The sequence below is a fragment of the Macaca nemestrina genome, chromosome 1, assembly GCF_043159975.1.
Source record: "Macaca nemestrina isolate mMacNem1 chromosome 1, mMacNem.hap1, whole genome shotgun sequence".
NCBI lineage: Eukaryota > Metazoa > Chordata > Mammalia > Primates > Cercopithecidae > Macaca > Macaca nemestrina.
The window spans coordinates 17545040-17565928 of record NC_092125.1 but is presented as its reverse complement, the minus strand read 5'-3'; the positions used below and the strand labels follow the sequence as shown (position 1 = coordinate 17565928).

General features: G+C 44.6%; 1 protein-coding gene and 1 long non-coding RNA gene across 23 annotated transcripts in view; both read left to right on the top strand.

Moving 5' to 3' along the window:
* Positions 1 to 15870, top strand: part of LOC105499177 (uncharacterized) — a 31769-nt gene extending 15899 nt beyond the window's left edge. Inside the window, exons 3-4 of one of the 2 annotated variants that reach the window (XR_011610495.1) lie at positions 9226 to 9506; positions 10360 to 15870. This is a non-coding gene — a long non-coding RNA (uncharacterized lncRNA). The other variant, XR_011610494.1, reaches the window with a different exon arrangement.
* Positions 15871 to 20246: 4376 nt separating this feature from the next.
* The window catches only part of LOC105499180 (DISC1 scaffold protein), a 426110-nt gene continuing 425467 nt past the window's right edge, over positions 20247 to 20889 (top strand). For 8 of the 21 annotated variants that reach the window (XR_011610479.1, XR_011610480.1, XR_011610478.1 and 5 more), the window contains exon 1: positions 20268 to 20435. Coding sequence is in view for 14 of the 21 variants with exons in the window: in XM_011771662.3 (XP_011769964.2) it covers positions 20429 to 20435 (7 nt within the window). In the remaining 7 variants the exon portion in view is untranslated. Of the gene's footprint in view, positions 20436 to 20889 lie in introns of all 21 variants that reach the window. The other 13 variants (XM_011771669.3, XM_011771670.3, XM_071074280.1 and 10 more) reach the window with 8 other exon arrangements.

Below are 20889 nucleotides of genomic sequence, written 5' to 3'. Positions count from 1 at the left end.
AAATGTTCCCTTTTCTCTGCAACCTAGCAGCATCTGTTATTTTCTGACTTTTTAAAAATAACCATTCTAACTGGTGTGAGGTGATATCTCACTGTGGTTTGAATTTTCTCTAATAATTAGTGGCATTGGGCTTTTATATGCTTGTTGGCCGCATGTATGTTTTCTTTTGAAAAGTGTCTGTTCGTGTCCTTTGCCCACTTTTTAACAGGGTTGTTTTTCTCTTGTAAATTTAAGTTCCTTATAGATGCTGGATATTAGACCATTGTCAGATGCATAGTTTGCCAGTATTTTTTTCCATGTGTATGTTGTCTGTTTACTCTGTTGGTAGATTCTCTTGCTGTGCAGAAGCTCTTAAGTTTGATTAGATGCTACTTGTTAATTTTTGCCTTTGTTGCAATTGCTTTTGGTGTCTTTGTCATGAAATCTTTGCCTTTTTTTTTTTTTTTTTGCAGACGAAGTCTCACTCTGTTGCCCAGGCTGGAGTGCACTGGCATGATCTTGGCTCACTGCGACCTCCCCCTCCTGGGTTCAAGCAATTCTGCCTCAGCCTCTGGAGAAGCTGGAACTACAGGTGCACACTGCCACACCCAGCTAATTTTTTGTATTTTAGTAGAAACGGGGTTTCACCATGTTGCCCAGGCTAGTCTCAAACTCCTGAGCTCAGACAATCCACCCGCCTCAGCCTCCCAAAGTGCTGGGATTACAGGTGTGAGCCACCGTGCCCAGCCTCTCTATCCATTCTTATGTCCTGAAGGGTATTGCTTAGGTTGTCTTGTGGGATTTTTATAGTTTTGGGTTTTGCATTTAAGTCTTTAATCCATTGTGAATTGATTTTTGTACATGGTGTAATGAAGGGGTATTAAGCCCAGCTTCAGTCTTCTGCCTGTGGCTAGCCAGTTATCCAAGCACCATTTATTGAATAGGAAGTCTTTTCCCCATTGATTGTCTTTGTCTAGTTTGTTGAAGAGCAGATGTCTGTAAGCATGCAGCATTATTTCTGGGCTCTCTGTTTTGTTCCATTGATCTATGTGCCTGTTTTTGTAGCAGTACCATGCTGTTTTGGTTACTCTAACCCTGTAGTATAGTTTGAAGTAGGGAAACATAATTTCACCAGCTTTGTTCTTTTTGCTTAGGATTGCCTTGGCTATTCAGGCTCTTTTTTGGTTCCATATTATTATTATTATTATTATTATTATTATTATTATTTTCAGAGTTTCACTCTGTCACCCAGGCTGGAATGCAGTGTCACAATCTTGGCTCACTGCAACTTCTGCCTCCTGGTTTCAAGTGATTCTCCTGCCTCAGCCTCCCAAGTAGCTGGGATTACAGGTGCATGCCACTATACCCAGCTAATTTTTGTAATTTTAGTAGAGACAGGATTTAACCATGTTGGCCAGACTAGTCTTGAACTCCTGACCTCAGGAGATCCACCCACCTCAGCTTCCCAAAGTGCTGGGATTATAGGCATTAGGCACTGCACCTGACTCCATATTAATTTTAAAGTAGTTTCTTTTTTCTAGTTCTGTGAAGAATGTCATTGGTAGTTTGATAAGAATAGCATTGAATCTGTATGTTGCTTTGGATTGTATGGCCATTTTAATAATATTGATTTTTCCTATCCATGAGCATGGGGTGTTTTTCCATTTGTTTGTGTCTTCTCTGATTTCTTTGAGCAGTGTTGGAGATCTCTCACCTCCTGGTTAGCTGTATACCTAGGTATATTATTCTTTTTTTTTGTGGCAATTGTGAGTGGGATTGCCTTTCTGATTTAGCTCTCAGCTTGACTGTTGTTGGTTTATAGGAATGCCAGTGATTTTTGCACATTGACTTTGTATCCTGAAACTTTGCTGAAGTTGTTTATCAGCTGAAGGAGCTTTTGGACTGAGACTCTCTGCCTAGTTATAATCACGTTACAGTATCTGAAAGAACCTTCTCTTGGCCGGGCGCAGTGGTTCACACCTGTAATCCCAGCACTTTGGGAGGCCAAGGCAGGTGGATCACCTGAGGTCAGGAGCTTGAGACCAGCCTGGCCAACATGGTGAAACCCCGTCTCTACAAAAAAAAAAAAAAAAATTAACTGGGCATGGTGGCAGGTACCTGTAATCCCAGCTACTCAGGAGGCTGAGGTAGGAGAATCTCTTGAATGCAGGAGGTGGAGGTTGCAGTGAGCAGAGATCACGCCACTGTACTCCAGCCTGGGCGACAAGAGCAAAACTCCGTCTCAAAAAATAATAATAATAATCTTCTCTTTCTCTTGCTTTCCATTGACAATTCCTCCCCACACTTTTCCTCCCTTCTTTGTAAAACTTCTTGAAAATGTAGCCAGTATGCTGGACATTTGCTTCTCTGCCATTCATATCCTCCTTAGCATCTTCACCTTTTTGTCCTGCTCCTGGAGTTCTACCTGAAACAGCTCCCTTGAAGCAATTCTTCTCTTTTGCCTTCTTACTTGTTCTGTCTTTGCAGTTCTTATTGCCCAATATCTTCCCCCGGCCACCCACTTTTTTTTTTTTTTTTTTTTTTTTTTGGTGACAGGATCTGACTCTGTTGCCCAGGCTGGAGTGCAGTGGCGTGATCACAGCTGACTGCAGCTTTAACCTCCTGGGTTTGAGCAATTCTTCCATCTCAGCCTCCCGAGTAACTGAGACCACAGGTACATGCCACTGAGGCAGGCTAATTTTTATTTTTTGCAGAGATGGGGTCTCCCTACATTGTCCATGTTGTTCTTGAACTTTTGGCCTCGAGCAATCCTCCTGCCTCAGACTCTCAAAGCCACAGTGCCCAGTCCCACATCTCGTTTTTGAAACTATTTTTGTCTGGTTTTCATGACTTTGCTCTGGATTGTCACAAGACTAGTAAACTTCCGCAGATGTCTCTAAGTCTCTAACTTGATACTACACTTCTAGAGTGTGGCAGGACCTGGGACATGAACCCAGCTTAGACACAGGGAGGAAGTTGGTGTGAAGAAGGGAACGGGCACAATTGGAGCCAGGGGCCTGGTTGGGAAGACTTCCTGGGAGTGCTGCCTTCCCCCTGTTCTGCTTCTCTTCCCATCTCTTACATCTTTTTCTTGCTTCCCTTTCTGGTCCCACTCCTTAAAGGTGGTAGGACCCAAGTTTCAGTGTTCTGTTCCCATTCAACCTTCTTATCCCTCCTAATGCTTCAATGATCATATCTACGCAGATAACTGTCTCTTGACCTTTCTCCTGACCATCAGTCCATCATCTCCTACGACTTGCTAGGGACTTCCAACCACGTCCAGCCCACATCTCAAACTTAACTTTAGGGGTGCCATTATTTCTTCATACTGCCTTGCACTGTGGTCCTTTCCTCTCAATTCCTTCCACTCCATCTCGCTTCCACTTTCCCACCACTTCTCTCCTGCCTTCCCACTTCCAGTCCTCCCAACCTGTGCCTCCTGGGCTCCTCATCCTGCCGCCTCTCTTCCTTCGGGGTCATCTTTCCTCCAAAGCCTACTTGGTTCAGATTCCCCGCTGCTTCAGAATCTTTAATGGCTCCTTCTTGGTGATGAGAAAAAAACTCAACCCCTTAGTTAGTCTGGCATTAGAGGCCCTTCACAACCTGGCCTTCACCTTCATCTCTGAAGTCACCTCCTCTGGATTCTCGCCAAGATGAGCTGTCAGCTGCAGGTTGGGGGTTCCGTTAGACAAGCCATGTGGCTTGACTCTCAATTTTCCTCTTGCCTGAGAGACTCTCCCTGTCTTCTCTCCTCTTTGACAAAGACCAGCTGAGCCCATAGTGGTTTTCTGCCTCCTCCAAAGTTCTAAATAACTTTTAAAAAGTGTCTCTGTGGACTCCCCAAAGAGCCAAGAGCACTGCAGGCAGAACCTGTATTTTATTTGGGTGCAGAAAGTTTGCTGGGCAATCCAATCCTGCTGGTTGCACTGCCAGTTACTAGCCATGTTGTGGGCACCTCTCTGCATCTCAGCTTCTTTGGTTTATTATAAAATTGGAATGATTCCTTCCTGCTTCCCAAATGTCAGTTGCAATAATCAAAAGAGCAAATGGATGAGAAAATGCTTTGAAACTCTAATAATAAGCAATGTCAGATATTGTCAATTTTCCTTTCCAATCCCTGGCTTGTCTGTCTATCCGTATCCCTCTTTCTTACTATAAACAATCAAGTGTAAAGCAGACTCCTCAGCTTTAAGCTTTGCCTGGAAAGAACAATCGCAAAGGACTATCACTCCTTAAGCCCCAGGACATAAGAAGATTACCAGCTGGGCACAGGGAGCTGGGATCCTTCTGCCAGGCTGCTCAGATGATGGGTGCCTGGAGGAGCAGGTACTTACCATCTGTCAAGTCGTCTGGCTCATGCTCAAGAATGCGGCTCAGTTTCTCAGCTGAGAACACACATCTGACCCAAGGTGTGAAGCTCAGGATCTCAGACATGTGTGATCCAGGATGATTCATTTCCCTGTATGGTCCTGTGAGAACACGTTCGCCTTACGCATTTTCTATTACTATCACGGCCGTCAGTGGAAGGCAGATATTTAGTCTCTGCTCACTCTATTTGCCACCACTGCCAAATGGCTGATGCTGCTGAGGGCTTTTCTCAAACTGGCGGGGGTGTTCTCCTTATCACTTGCCTCATGTGTGTTTCATTTCCCTTTCTCTATTTCTCCAAGGTTAGGATTAAAAAGAACACATTTATTTATTTATGACTTTATTTAGATCTGTACAGTGCTGGATGGCGTGCAAGCCAATTTCATAGGCTTATTCTTAGTTGATCCTTATTCCTGTGAAGTTCACAGCCCTAAAATTTAAAATGCGAGAAATTGCAGGAAGTGGAAGAAATAATTGCGCCTGGTATCCTGAACCATGTCACTGCAGACCTGCTTACCTACTGCCTTATCACATGTCCTCTGTTACGTGTGAGCCAGTCTCATCTATTCAAGTAGCCTATTATTTTTTTTGAATTGATAGACTTTATTATTTCTTTTTATAGAGACAGAGTCTCTTTATATTGCCTAGGCTGGTCTCCTGGACACAAAGGATCCTCCTGCCTTGGCCTCCCAAAATGCGGGGATTACAGGCGTGAACCACCATGCCCATGCCTGACCAATAGACTTTTTTTTTTTTTTTTTTTTTAGATGGAGTTTTGCTCTTGTTGCCCAGGCTGGAGTGCAATGGCACAATCTCAGCTCACCACAACCTCCACCTCCTGGGTTAACTATTTTTAAGAGCAGTTTTAGGTTTGCAGAAAAACTGAACAGAAAGTATAGAGTTCCTGTATACTCCCTCCCCTTCCCCACAGCTTCCTCTATTATTAACATCTTGCATTGGATTGCACATTTGTTACAACTGATGAGCCAATATTTATACATTACTATAAACTGAGGTCCATAGTTTACATTAGGGTTCACTCTTTGTGTTGTACATTCAATGGGTTTTTGCCAAATACATAATGTCATGTATCCACTGTTACAGTATCCTGCTGAATGATTTCACTGCCCTAATAATCCCCTGCGCTCTGTCTATTCATCCCTTTTCCCTTCTCTTTGCCGCCAAGCAACCAGCTAATTTTTGCATCCCCCGCGGTGCCTAGCACTGCTTGTGTATCCAGGAGGTGCTAATTACATGCATAGATTGTTTGATGGCAACAGTAACCAAAGAGATGAAACCGTGGATTTAATGTCTATGTGGATATCAACACATAGTCTTGGTGTACTCAGGCAGTGCTTCTAGAATCATCATCTGTAGCAAATCATGGGATGTTTCAAATCAGCTCTTCATGAGCAGGAAGGTGGAAAGCCTCTGGATTAGGACAAAATCTTCTCAATGAGTGAGGTGCTTTAGTCAGCGTCTCCTGGGAAGGGCTGTGGTTTGATCACGGTGTGCAGCTTTGCTGTTTCAAGGACGCTGGGGGCAAACCAGTCAGATGAGCTTCTGGCATTGACGTTGTGCAGGAGGGGCAGCTGGAGCTGTGGATGAGTGCACATTTCCTTGGGCAAGCGCTTTTGCAAGAGCCTCAAGGGCTGTCAGTGCTATTAGTTCCCCAGTAGTGCTAGCTCATTCAGTGTCATTTCCTGGAAGACAGGTAAAGAAAATAGATGATTTTGATTGTTAGAGAGAATGACTTTCTTTGACGAATGAATGGGAAAAAAAAATGCCTTCCTGACAAGATGATAAAACCTCTTTATAATACTTCATGCAAACTTCAACTAAACCATCTTATTTCTCAGTTGGGGTAGTGAAATGAATAATTATAGAATAGGGGAAGGGAAGATAGAAACTAGCAATGATTGAGGGTTGCTACATATGAAGCTGTTCAAATGCATTATGTCATTAGAGTCAGTTCTTGCATATATGCCTGAATGGAAAGAATTTTGCACAGATAACTTTTTTGAATGTCTACTTGGCTTTAGAATTCACATTCAGTTGTTTTGAAAGAGGGACAGGCAGCTGCAAATTGACCTTTCCAATTCCATGGGAACCAGGCTTGTGATAAAGTCAGCTGTCAGTCACTAAGCAAAGCTCAGCAGATGGGTGGTGGAAGATGATCTGGGAGCAAGGAGTATCTTTGGTGGATGATATGGTTTGGCTGTGTCCCCACCCAAATCTCATCTTGAATTGTAGTTCCATTAATCCTCACATGTGGTGGGAGGGACTTGGTGGGAGGTAATTGAATCATGGGGGCAGTTACCTCCATGCTGTTCTCGTGATAGCAAATGAGTTCTCATGAGATCTGATGGTTTTATAAGGGGCTTTCCCCCCTTCACTCTGCACTTCTTCTTCCTGCCACCATGTGAAGAACATGTTTGCTTCCCCTTCCGTTGTGATCGAAAGTTTCCTGAGGCCTCCATAGCCATGCTGAACTGTGAGTCCATTAAACCTCTTTCCTTTATAAATTACCCTCAAGCATGTCTTTATTAGCAGCATGAGAACTAACACAGTGGAACTGTAAACTATTTCCAGTGGTCATCACTGGTCTCCAGTCTCTGTTCTCACATACTGTAGCGTGGCCTTAGGGATGTGTTCTCATCCTCTTCCCTTGCTGGAGCCTCCTCACCTGAGTGGCCCTTAGGAACAGGTAGCTACCAATCCAATGATATATTGAAAGGTTAAAAATCCAGAGGGTAAATAGATCCCTGGAGACTAAAAAAGGAAGTTGCTCAATATTGCCTCAAGATTTTAATGATGTACTTTCAGACCCCTAAGTTTCCTTAGGTACCACATGTACATATACTTCAGTTCAAACTCTGGCTGTTTAGAAGGCTAGTTGAGCTGTAATGACTCATTGTTCTTTGAGAAAGCACAAAAAGCTGACTGGAGTCAAAGCAAAAGAAGTAGTGATTGCCTTTTCTCAGTAGGCAATAGGTGAAGGGAAGTGGTAATCATATTCTCAGAGGTTTCAGGCCAAAGACTTGGAGATGCCAACCCATTGTGAAGAGAAGGTCAGGTAACAAGAGCCAAAAACAAAACCAGACCAAGATGATCAAAGTAAAAATTCCTTAGCCACCCTCCCCACCCCTATGCATCAGAGCTGAGCCTCAGACACTGAAGGAGGGCAGCCTGGAATCCAGGTGGCTCCCCATAGTGAGTTTCCCACACCGGTGGGCTCCATGCTGTGTTCACACATTAATAAAAGGAATATGTCTCTTTACTTCCTCCTTCCCTCCCTCCCTTCTCTCTCTCTCTTTCTTTCTTTCTTTCTCTCTCTCTCTTTCCTTCCTTCGTTCCTTCGTTCCTTCCTTCCTTCCTTCCTCTCTTTCTTTCCTTCCTTCCTTTCCCTTCCTTCCTTCCTCTCTCTGTCTTTCTTTCCTTCCTTCCCTCCTTCCTTCCTTCCTTCTTTCCTTCCTTCTCCTCCCTCCCTCCCTCCCTCCCTCCCTCCCTCCCTCCCTCCCTCCCTCCCCCTCCCTTCCTCCCTCCCTCCCTCCCTCCCTCCCTCCCTCCCTCCCTCTCTCTCTCTCTCTCTCTCTTCTTTCTTTCTTTCTTTCTTTCTTTCTTTCTTTCTTTCTTTCTTTCTTTCTTTCTTTCTTTCTTTCTTTCTTTCTTTCTTTCTTTCTTTCTTTCTTTCCCACTTTCTTTCTCTCTCTTTGACAGAGTTTTGCTCTTGTTGCCCAGGCTGGAATGCAGTGGCATGATCTTGGCTCACTGCAACCTCCACCTCCCAGGTTCAAGTGATTCTCCTGCCTCAGCCTTCCTAGTAGCTGGGATTATAGACGCCTGTCACTACGCCCAGCCAATTTTTGTATTTTTAGTAGAGACGGGGTTTCACTATGTTGGCCAGGCTGGTCTCGAACTCTTGACCTCAAGTGATCCACACACCTCGGCCTCCCAAAGTGCTGGGATTGCAGGCATAAACCCCCATGCTCGGCCTCATATTTCTTTTAAAATAAATTATATACATTCTTTTAAATTGTAAAAATCCAAAAAGCCAAAACATTTAAAAAGAATGAGATAAATAGTATCTTCAAATGATTTTAAAAAATGGTATATAATAGTTAGATTTAGACTTGGCTTCATATAAGAAAAAACAACTAACGGTGGCATAAACAAGGTAACAATTTTTCTCTGTTCCGTAAAGGAACTCTAAAGGAAGGCAATCCAGGGGAGTTATGGCAACTCCACAAATTTGTCACGGAACCAGACTAATTCTAGTTATCTGCTTTGCCATTCCTAAGCTGTGGCTTTGTCTTCAAGGTTCAAGATGGCGTCTAGAGCTCAGCCATTGTATCCGTAGTCCCAGATGCCTGATGAATGAAAGAAAAGTCTCCTCTTCCCCTTTAAGATTTCTTTAAGTCCCATAAAACACTTTGAAACCAGATTGGAAGTATTTTAACCGTTTGACTCCAACCTAGAAATCCCCCAAGGAGTGCTCTACCCTGTGAAATCTTCTTTTCCCCTTGTTGTCATGATCCTGCCCTCATGTGCTCTATTGCCAAGCCTTGGATTTCATTTCTGGAATAATGCCTTGCTCAATATTAGAACCACGTTAGTTAGAATTTGGGGGAGGTAGCATGATTGAAGAACGTGAGTGTTGTTGACGACAGTATTGTTGGTGAAAGTAGCTCCAGTTCCATAACTTACGATCTGAGGCATCATGTGGCCATTCATGTAACAGGCTTTCAGAACAGAGAGAACTCTGGTAGACTAATCAAGATGAGGTAGGTTATCCGGTGGCAACAAAGACACCTGCATCTCAGTAGCTTAATTCAATGCATGCTTCCTTTTCTCTTGTTCGTGTTTTATGTTCTATAGAAGTTTACAGGCGAGATCCCACTCCCAGAGGCTCTCGGGATCGAGGCTGACAGAAGCTCCATCTGAAAACTTACTTTTAATACTATAGAGGCAGAAAAAGAGCGATGAATCAAGCCCTGGCTTCTAAAGCTTCTGCCCAGATGTGAAGCATATTCTCCTCTGCTCACATTTCACTGACCAAACCCATCACATGGCCATCTTCAGCTTCAAAGAGGTTGGGAAGGCATTCCCAACGTAGGCACTCACTATGTATCTGGATGCCAGCAAGTCAGAAATATTTGGTGAGTACCTATGTGGCTACTGGTAGTTTAGTTCTTATGCCTATGTTCCAGTTTTGTCCTCTGAAAGGCCAAATCCGAAATTCAAAATCTTACAAACAGGTTTATACTTGAAAATGGGTAAACATTCTCGTGACATGAAGCTTAATAATATTCATGAGCTTATTTTTGGAAGCTCTGTGCATCACACCTAAAAGAGAGTTCCCTGATTTCCTCAGCTCAGAGACTCTCTCGTTAGTTGGTCCCTAAGACCACAGTTGGAGACTGGTCCTACCTGCTATGGAAGTTTCACAGGCCAGGGCAAAATAAAAAAGAAAGAAAAAACCAGGATAAATGAGTCTTTGAGAAAGCAAAATTCACTCTTTTCAGGGAAGTGTCCTAGCTTCTATCACATATTTATTATTTTTTTGAGGTTAAAAAAGACTTTTCTTTATGAAATGGTGCGATGGTAATTGGTAGAAGTTTTTTATTTTTTTATTTTTTTAAAGGAATGTATGGTCAGGTATGGTGGCTCACGCCTGTAATCCCAGCACTTGGGGAGGCTCAGGCAGGCAGATCACCCAAGGTCAGGAAAAGACCAGCCTGGCCAACATGGTGAAACCCCGTCTCTACTAAAAATACAAAATTAGCCTGGGATGGTGGCACACGCCTGTAATCCCAGCTACTTGGGAGGCTGAAGCAGGAGAATTGCTTGAGCTCAGGAGGCAGAGGTTGCAGTGAGTCGAGATCGAGCCATTGCACTCCAGCCTGGGCAAAAAAGAGCAAAACTCCATCTAAAAAAATATATATATGTATAAATTTAGTTGGCGAAATAAAATGTGTCATTATATATCTCACCTTCTTGTTTTTTCTTAAGTTTTTAGCAACCAGCCATGAAACAAAGTTGAAACGCCACTCATCTGGTTTCCCCTTGTTTTCAAAGAAGGAAGCTAGAAAATAAAGTGATGTATCCCAAAACACACACATTTAACTGGAGAAAGAACCCCTAATCAATTCTTGAATTCACATTTCAAATTGGCTGAATGGCATGAATCTTTCTTCCCCTGGAATAGCCTTACAGAGACCTGATCATTAACAGCATTTGCAAGAGAATATTAAAGCACATGATTACTTTATTCACTGTGTAACACATGAGGAATACAGACGAGATGGGAAAAATGTGAGTGGCTTAACGTCAAGCACTTCATTAATGAGACAAACTCCGGACTTTGGACAGTGGTCCACTTACAGGCACTGTCTTTGAAACTGCCTGCAGAGCCTCCTGAGATCTTCTAATGTGGCTGTTGAATTGGGCATTTAAAAGCTCCTGAGCGTTGCAATGTGCATCAGTTTTGGGGGACGGGGAGGTCCCCTGTCTCTCATTAAGAAGACACAAGCCAGGAATTTATGCTGATCAGACAACATAAAAATCAGCTGTGAGAGGACTGGGTCAGAAAACGAATGAAGAGGGGTTGGCCAGATGATTAAAAATTAGAAAAAGAGGCTTGAAATTGCTGAACTTTCTAATGCTAATAAGGTTGCCACCTATTATTATGGCCATTCATGTTGTCCCCTGTATATGAGAGCTGTGAGGGTGACAAAGTGTTACCTGTCAGGGGTCACACGAGACAATCAATGTGAAAGATGGAAAGAGAGGGCCGGTGCCTATCACCTAAGAATGATAGGTGATATGGCCGAGGTGATAACCAGTGAGACAGGGGCGAGTATCTCTTTCTTGGTGGAAGCTGGCGTAAATGTAGACACGGATAGAGAACAAAGTCTACTTATTCAAAACAGAGAGCCAGGGGAAGAGCACTCCTCCCACAGTGAACTATTTAATTGTGAATAAATCTCTGACTGGAGAGATTCTGAGTTAGTGGGATTAGCTGTTCCTATATTACATGTGGTAAATTGGCAAAAACAGGTTTAAACCATTGAGTGGTAGGTCTTTATGTAGAGTAAAATTAATGTGCCCTTCCTTAATGGCTTTGGCTCTTTGACCATGTAAACACATTTTGAGTGCCACATCCTAGCAGAGGCTAATCACTGGGAGGTAGTTTCAGGCATCTCGGGATCACAGGTCTGGAGCAGGAGCCCGCAGCCTCTCTGCCAGTTTCCCATGAATTATCTCACCATTGTGGCTTTGAGACAATATGCACTGCAAAAGGAAGGTTATTTATATTATATATTTAGCCTAACACTAGGATAACATCCTTTGGCATGGCCACTATCTGATGGTATTTGAAACTGAACCAACTTCCTATTTCCAGGCATTAACTAATGAGAGTCTTCATGTTGTCTAATGTTATTTCCTGAGTTGAAGACTGATTTCTTTTCCCCAATTCATTCACATTTCTTTAAAGAAAAGATCTCCTTTAAACAATTAAATTTCCCAGAATTGTTTAAGCATTGTTATTGTTCTCAATGAGAATATTTCCTATTTAACTCTAGTTATGTAACTTGATGGGAATTTTCTTGAGTATCTATCATTGCCACACTCAGAATTTGCAGGACACTTGACAGATAAATCAACCAGCCTGTCAAGAGTCAGAATCTTAATTTAGATCATTCATTCCAACAAGTCTCTGGCCAGACAGGATGCAAAAATGAATAAGGCATGACATTTGCCCTCAAAGAGCTTACAATTTAGAAGGGGAGATGAAAAGGTACATTGATTATATATAAAGCATGATTGTCATAGCCCACCTTCCCCCTCTCACCTTCCTCTGGGAATAAAATTAAGGGAAGTGGGAGAGAATATTATGCATGAAAATGCAGCATACTTATTAGCTAAGTATAAGTCTCATTATATGAATGGAGAGTGACAGTTTGTACTCAGGCATCAGAAAATGCCGTTTTGTTTAGTGAGAGAACAGTACTTGGTTGTGGGTAGGAATATGGGCTCTACAGCCAGATTCCCTGGGCCCAAATCTCTGCTCGGCCACTTACTACGTTTGAGATTTTGAGTAAGTTCTAATCTTCTGTGCCTCAGTTACCTCGTCTAGAAACGGATATAAAATCAGATTTTGGTAAAGGTGAAATACCTTTAACAAGTTTAAATTGTATAGAATAGTGTCTGGTATGTTGTAAGTGTCCATGAGTTGTTATTAGTAAACTTCTAAGAGCTTCCCATATTCTTAAACACAATTTTTGGTAGTGATAATATTTTATTTCCATTTAAATGTGGTAAAAAAAAAAAAAGCCATCATATTTACCATGCTTATGTGTAGAGGTCGGTAGTATTAATTTATTCACACTGTTGTGCAATGGATCTTTAGAGCTTTTTTTTGAGACAGAGTCTCGCTCTGTCATCACGCTGGAGTGCAGTGGCGCGATCTCGGCTCACTGTAACCTCCACCCCCCAGGTTCAAGCAATTCCCCTGCTTCAGCCTCCCAAGTAGTTGGGACTACAGGCGCACGCCACCATGCCCAGCTAATTTTTGTACTTTCAGTAGAGACAGGGTCTCACCATGTTGGCCAGGATGATCTCAATCTCTTAACCTCAAGATCTGCCCACTTCGGCCTCCCAAAGTGCTGGGATTTCGGGCACTAGCCATAGTGCCTGGCCCTTTAGAACCTTTTATTTTACAAAACTTTTTAAAAAGGATACTCTATATTCTTTAAACTACATCTCTTCATTTTCCCCCTTCCCCAGTCCCTAGCAGCCATCAGTTTACTTTCTGTTTCTAGGAATCTTATTACTTAGTTACTTCATATAAGTGGAATCACATAGTATTTGTTACCTGGCAAAAGAGTTATACATTTTACTTCCTCTGAGCTCCTAGATTCTGGCTACCTCTAGTATTTCATGTTCATTGACTGTGTAAATGTAATCTGTAGATATGCATAATTTCAATACAACAGAGCAACTGCTGACCCTGTTAGTGATGCAAAGATTCTAGGCTGTGACCTCAGATTGTGTCAGCATGGCATTACTCTATTTCCAATCTCATGAAGACTTTGGTAGTATTCACAAGAAAGAGTTGTCCAGTAATTTAAATATAAAAGATTGATAGAACAATCATCCCTTCATCATTTGCTCTTAGTTATCCTCTCTGTGGACAACCTTTACATGTGTTAACAGCCAGAACGTAGAAGCAGAGGGAAACTATAGATGTCATGTGTTTACTTGCAGGCAGCAGGATTCCTGGTGCCTAACCTTCACCATGACATTTAAAGTAGGCACAATTGGGGATGGCTGCCCAAAGTGATGGTCTTCAGTTGCCCCTCATTCAGGGTTAGTTTCCCAGGGGCTGTGCTTGTCCTGTGTTCCTATGGGGTCCACTTCTTCAGTTACACTTGATGACCTGAGAGAGGGACTCCTGACCTACTGAGCTCACTAGGATCTTGCTCCTAAAGATCCACAATCGGCTCCAAGAGGGCCAAGCTCTTCACGTGGCTGGATTACAAACAGGTAAACTTGGAAGCAACTGGAAGCAGATGTGCAGAAAAAAGTAGGGATGAGCAAGACTTCCAGGGCCCTTCTGGCTTTGCAGAGCTGGCTCTAGTGTTTCCAGAAGACCTGCTTCCTTATCCCTTCAGGCCCCATGAAATGACTCCTGTTTCCTCGCCAAAATTTGTTTTACTTAATAGAGTATATTGGTTTTGGTTAGTTGCAATTAAGAGTGCTAATTAATACAGCATTGTGTTGGAATGAGAAAGCTGTCAAAAAACTAAAGGAAGACTGCTATAGTAACCACACCAGAGATTTGGAGTTGGGAGGTTTATCAGTGAGGGATCAATTGGAGAAGGAGAACCACTATGAGTACTGTGGAATAAGGAATGTATTATAGGAATTAGACCTCACACCATTGTGAGAAGAACTGGAGAAGCAGAAGTCTAAAAAGGGAGCTGAAGGATCTGAGAAAAGTGTTTAACCAGCCCTGTGTGGGTGAATGAGTTGGGGCTTACAGAAAATCTGGGAGCTATGTATGTACAGCTGTTGGAGGAGGACTGTGAAGGGGCTGGTATAGACATCTACAGAAGGTTGATGGTTCTGTGTCTCCTTCCTCTGTGAATGTGCAGAGAAGCATCTCACAGGGAACCTGGGGCTGCTATTGGTCCATGGAGCTAGTAGTTGAGGAGGAGACCTGGGCATGTAATAGGGAGAGGTAGGGCAAACTGGAAACCACCAGCACCTTTGCCTCTGTCTCTAACTGTCTCCAACCAACAGTAACCTTAGAACAAAATGACTACTGCTCACTGCCACCTCCCAAATATTATTCTTTTGGCCAAGTGCAGCTGGGATCCATTCAAGGAAGGTGATTCTGCCAAACATAGATCCCAGAATAATCAAGGTGAAAATAGAATAATCCTGCACACAGATCTTTGATAAGACTAGGACTATATAATACATAACAGCTAGGAAAAAATATATAAATTTTCCCCAAGTGCTTCTAATGAACAAACATATTTGGGAACCATATCCACCTAGCCTAGTCAACTAAATTAAAAGTTGGAGTCATCTTAGATGCTTTCCTCTCAATTACCCTCAACATCTAGTTACTGAGTTTCATATAATTTTACTTCCTAAGTGTTTCTTGAATACGGCCCCATTTTCTCTCTTTCTCTCTCACTCTCTCTCCTCTCATTTTGACACAAGGTCTTACTTTGTCATCCAGGCTGGAGTGCATCGACATGAAAATGGCTTACTGCAGCCTCAACCTCCCAGACTCAAGTGATCCTCCTGCCTCAGCCCCCAAGTAGCTGGAAATACAGGTGCATGCCACCATACCCAACTAATTTTTTTTTTTTGTAGAGATGGGGTTTCACCATGTCACCCAGACTCGTCTTGAACTCCTAGACTCAAGTGTTCCACTCGTATTGGCTTCCCAAAGTGCTGGGATTACAGGTGTGAGCCACCGCGCTCAGCCAGTCATATCTTCTCCATCCTCATTACAAATGCTTATGGTCTCTTACCTGGAACTCCTACCTGTTTCCTAATCAGTCTTTCTGCCTCTACCACAAATCTGCCCATACTACCGCTACAGAAGGGAGTCCAAACCCTCACTGTACTTTAGAATCACCTGGAGGACTTAAAAAAATCCATTGCCTGGGCCCCGCTCTAGACCATATATCAGACCCTCTCACAGCAACCTTCTATGGTACCACTGTTACCTTTGCTTTGCAGATGAGCAGACTGAGACTTAGCAGAGGGTTAAATAACTTTTCAAGGTCCACAGCTGAGAAGCAATGGAGCTCAGATACGGTGCCCTTATCTGAGTGCAGAGCGTATCCTCCTAACCACATAGTATGAGGCCTTCCAGACTATGCCACAGGGCTAATGAGATGGTTGGTAGGACCAGTGGTGGAGGTATGGAACACAATTAGAAGTATAGGCCGGGCGCGGTGGCTCAAGCCGGTAATCCCACCACTTTGGGAGGCCGAGACGGGCGGATCACGAGGTCAGGAGATTGAGACCATCCTGGCTAACCCGGTGAAACCCCGTCTCTACTAAAAAATACAAAAAACTAGCTGGGCGAGGTGGCGGGCGCCTGTAGTCCCAGCTACTCAGGAGGCTGAGGCAGGAGAATGGCGTAAACCCGGGAGGCGGAGCTTACAGTGAGCTGAGATCCGGCCACTGCACTCCAGCCTGGGCGACATAGCGAGACTCCGTCTCAAAAAAAAAAAAAAAAAAAAAAAAAAAGGTATAGAATTGAGGGGAAAAGAATGGGAATGGTGTTCAATTCGGTTGGTTTGAATGGATTCTTAGACAACCAAGTGGTGCTGTTCAGGGGGCAGTTGGAAATACAATGAAGCTCAGTCTAATTTCCGGCTAGTGAAGGATGGACAGGAGGAAATGGATACAAAAGACAGTTCCGAGGTAGAAAGGACAGGATCCAATGGCTGAATGAAAGGGACGAAGGTGATGGGGGATGTAGGATTGGCTGGGAATACAAGAAGAGAGTCAAGCTATCTTGAAGAAAAGTTTAATACAGGAAAGGCAGCAGTTTTGGGAATGTGCTGGAGAGGACCATGAGAATCGTTTTGGCAATAGTAACTTTGAGAACCTAGCAGAATCTGTAAGTTGGAAATATGAATCTGGAGTTTGGGAGAGAGGTTGCAGTCAGGGATTCTGATTGAGGTTGCATTGGGTGCCTGAAACCCTGGAAGTGGATGAGAGGGATGAGTAAGTTCAAGAATGAGAGATGCTCGCCGGGCGCGGTGGCTCAAGCCTGTAATCCCAGCACTTTGGGAGGCCGAGACGGGCGGATCACGAGGTCAGGAGATCGAGACCATCCTGGGTAACACAGTGAAACCCCGTCTCTACTAAAAATACAAAAACTTAGCCGGGCGAGGTGGCAGGCGCCTGTAGTCCCAGCTACTCGGGAGGCTGAGGCAGGAGAATGGCGTGAACCCGGGAGGCGGAGCTTGCAGTGAGCTGAGATCTGGCCACTGCACTCCAGCCTGGGTGACAGAGCGAGACTCCGTCTCAAAAAAAAAAAAAAAAAAAAAAAAAAGAATGAGAGATGCTCAAGAAAAGAAGCAGGCTATGGATTCAATTCTGGGGAGGTCCAAGATAAGGGGTGGGTAGAAGGGGAGAAACCGATGGAGAAGACCCAAAGAAAGGAGTGAGCAAGTGGGAGGAGGACAGAAGATAGATAGATAGAGAGAGAGAGAGAAGACAGAAGAGAAAGAGACAGAGAGAGGAGAAAGAGAGAAACAGAGAGAGATAAAGAGAAAGAGGAGAAAGAGATAGAAAAAGAGAGAGAGAAGAAAAAGATAGAGAAAGAGGCGAGAGAGAGAGAAGAGAAAGATTAATTTTAAGGAATTGACTCACTTGATTTTAAGGTCTAGCAAGTTTGAAATTTGAAGGGCAGGCTGCTAGGAAAAATTCAGGCAGGATTTAAGGTCTCTCTCTCTCTGTCTCTCTCTTTTTTGAGACAGGGTCTCACTCTATTAGCCCAGGCTGGAAGGCAGTGGTGCAATCACTGCTCACTGCAGCCTCAACCTCCTGAGCTAGAGTGATCCTCCTGCTTCAGCCTCCCAAGTAGCTGGGACTACAGGTACAGGCCACTGTGCTGGCTAATTAATTTTTTTTCTTTATAGAAAGGGTTTTGCCAAGCAATGGGTAAAGAATTTCCTAAATGGTGATGGGATAACTGGCTAGTCATATGCAGAAGATTGAAACTGGACTCCTACCTTACACTTTATACAAAGTTAACTAAAGATGGATTAAAGACTTAAATGTAAAACCCAAACTATAAAATCCCTGTGAGACAACCTAGGCAATACCATTCAGGACATAGGCATGGGCAAAGATTTCATAACGAAGATGCCAAAAGCAAAAATTGACAAATGGGATCTAATTAAACTAAAGAGCTTCTGAACAGCAAAAGAAACTATCAACAGAGTAAACAGACAACCTACAGAATGGGAAAACAATTTTCCAAACTGTGCTCTAACAAAGATCTAATATCCAGCATCTTATAAGAAACTGATATTTTCAAGAAAAAAACCAAACAACCCAATTAAAATGTGAGCAAAGAACATGAACAGACACTTTTCAAAAGAAAACATACACGCGGACAACAGTCATGAAAAAAAGCTCAACATCACTGATTATCCGATAAATGCAAATCAAAACCACAATGAAACACTATCTAACACCAGTCAGAATGGCTATCATCATCATTATTATTATTATTCTTATTATTTTGACACAGAGTCTTGCTCTGTCGCCCAGGCTGGAGTGCAGTGGCACAATCTGCTCACTGCTCTGCCGCCGCCCAGGTTCACACCATTCTCCTGCCTCAGCCTCCCTAGAAGCTGGGACTACAGGTGCCCGCCACCATGCCCGGCTAATTTTTTTGTATTTTCGGTAGAGACGGGGTTTCACCATGTTTGCCAGGATGGTCTCCATCTCCTGACCTCGTGATCCACCCGCCTCGGCCTCCCAAAGTGCTGGGATTACAGGTGTGAGCCACCGCGCCCAGCCTAGAATGGCTATTATTAACAACTCAAAAAATAACAGATGCTGGAGAAGTTGTGGAGAAAAAGGAACACTTTTACACTGTTGGTGGGAGTGTAAATTAGTTCAGCTGTTGTGGAAGACAGTGTGGTGATTCCTCAAAGACCTAAAGACAGAAATACTGTTTGACCCAGCAATCCTATGACAAAGGAATATACATAATTCTTTTACAAAGACACATGCACACACATGTTCATTGAAGCACTATTCACAACAGCAAAGATATGGAATCAATCTAAATGCCCATCAATGATAGGCTGGATAAAGAAAATACAGTACATATATACCATGGAATACTATGCAGCCATAAAAAAGAATGGGATCATGTCCTTTGCAGGGACATGGATGGAGCCAGAGGCCATTATCCTTAGCAAACTAACATGAGAAGAGAAAACCAAACACAGCATGTTCTCACTTTATAAGTGGGAGATAAATGATGAGAACACATGGACACATAGAGGGGAACAGCACACACTGGTGCCTTTTGGAGGGTGGAGGGTCGGAGAAGGGAGATGATCAAGAAAAACAACTAATGAACACTAGGCTTAATATCTGGGTGACAAAATACTCTGTACAGCAAACACCCATGACACAAGTTTACCTATGTAACAAACTGATCTTAAAATAAAAGTTAAACAAAAAAGAGGGTCTTATTATGTTGCCCAGGCTGGTCTCAAACTTCTGGACTCAAGTGAATGTCCCACCTTGGCCTCCCAAAGTGCCCGGCCTTAGATATTCATACATTTATTTATTTTTAGAGACATGGTGGGGGTGTGGGGAGTCTCTCTCTGTCACCTGGGCTGGAGTGCAGTGGCCCCATCATAGCTCACTCCTGGGCTCGAGCAATCCTCCCACCTAAGCCTGCCGAGTAGCTGGGACTACAGGAGTGCACTACCATGCCGGGCAAACACACTGATTTTAAGCACAACGGTGTGCTTTCAGTCTTAAGGATCTTCAGCTTTTGAAGGACCTCAGCCTTCCTCTAGTTCTAACTCCTCTCGTTCTGAGGAGATCCTTCCCATTCCTGCAGAACGTCTCCCCAACTCTTCTTCTTCTTCTTCTTCACAGTTCTCCCTCCTATCCCTGAACCATCTGCAAGAGGTTTTGTGCCAAGCCTCTGGCACATGGCACATTCTATCTCATGTTGTGATTTGGTTTTCTATGCACGTGCTCTCCTTCTAGCCTGGAGGTGAGCTGCTTAATGACAAAGAGCCCATGTGTAGCCCTTCCTTGCACCCATTGTCCTATAGCAGGTGCTACCTAGGGGGTGCTCCAGTAGCTTCCTTGAATGAACCAAAGAGAAGGGGTGAAGGGGATGAGTCAGTTGCCTAGGAGCTTGCGTGGACTCCTGTGTCCTGGAACCAGCCCGGAGCTGCTGGAAGATGCTAGAAGTTGGAATCCCAACTCATTTCTAAACATCTGCTCCCACTCATCTCTTTCCAAGGTCATCAGTCATCCCCACTCCGCCTCCCCGCCCCCACTTTGTACAAATGAGTCCCTGAGATCCCTGCATCTTCTCCATCACTGTGTGGTCACTTCTCAAATCACGCGTCTGGAAGGCACTCTCCTGTACCCCATCCTGGAGGCTTCCTGCACTTCCCCTCTTGTTTCCTCCAGAAATGAGTCAGAGTGAAAGCAAACTTTCTGAGGTCCCGAGATCCCGGAGACAGGCTATGAGGGCCGCTGGCCCCGCCCGCCCCAGCTGCGTGTGTGTGTGTGTGTGTGTGTGTGTGTGTGTGTGTGTGTGTGTGTGTGTGTCTGTGTGTGTGTATGTGTGTGTGTGTGCGCGCGCGCGCGCGCGCGTGAGGGGCCAATGCTGGAAGGGAAACAGCGGCCTCGCTGAGGAGAAGAAAGGAGCCGCCCCCTTCGTCGCCAGCCCCCTCCTCACTTCCCGTCCGGCGCGCTGCTCCCTTCCCCCTCGGGGAGCGAGCAGGAGGCGGCCCAGGCGGAGCGGGAGGAGCTGGCAGAGGGGCGCATGCCAGGTGGGGGTCCCCAGGGCGCCCCGGCCGCCGGCGGCGGCGGCGGCGTGGGCCACCGCGCAGGTAGGGGAGCTGCCACCGCGTCCTAGCACGTCCTGCGGGGTCCTGGCAGGGAGGGCGCGCTCTGGCCTCCAGGAAGTCCTGTAGGTCAGGGCGTGCCTCTGTTAACAACCCCTTTCGAGGTGAGGGAAACTGAGGCAGGACGCGCGGCCTGCGAGGTTGAGAGAAGAGCGAGTCGGGCCAGGTCCCTGACCTAGGACTGTGGAGCAATCCCCGGGGACCGGCAGTTTGCGAAACTGCAGGCGTCTGACCCGCGCCCCCGCTGCGTGTCCAGGTGACCGGGAAAGGTTGCAGGGGTTTGGATCCGTCCCGGGACACCTGCGCGGCCCACACTCTCGTTGCAGTGCGCCCCAGCCCGCGCCCCCTCGGGACAGGGGACGTCCCGCCCGCCTAACCC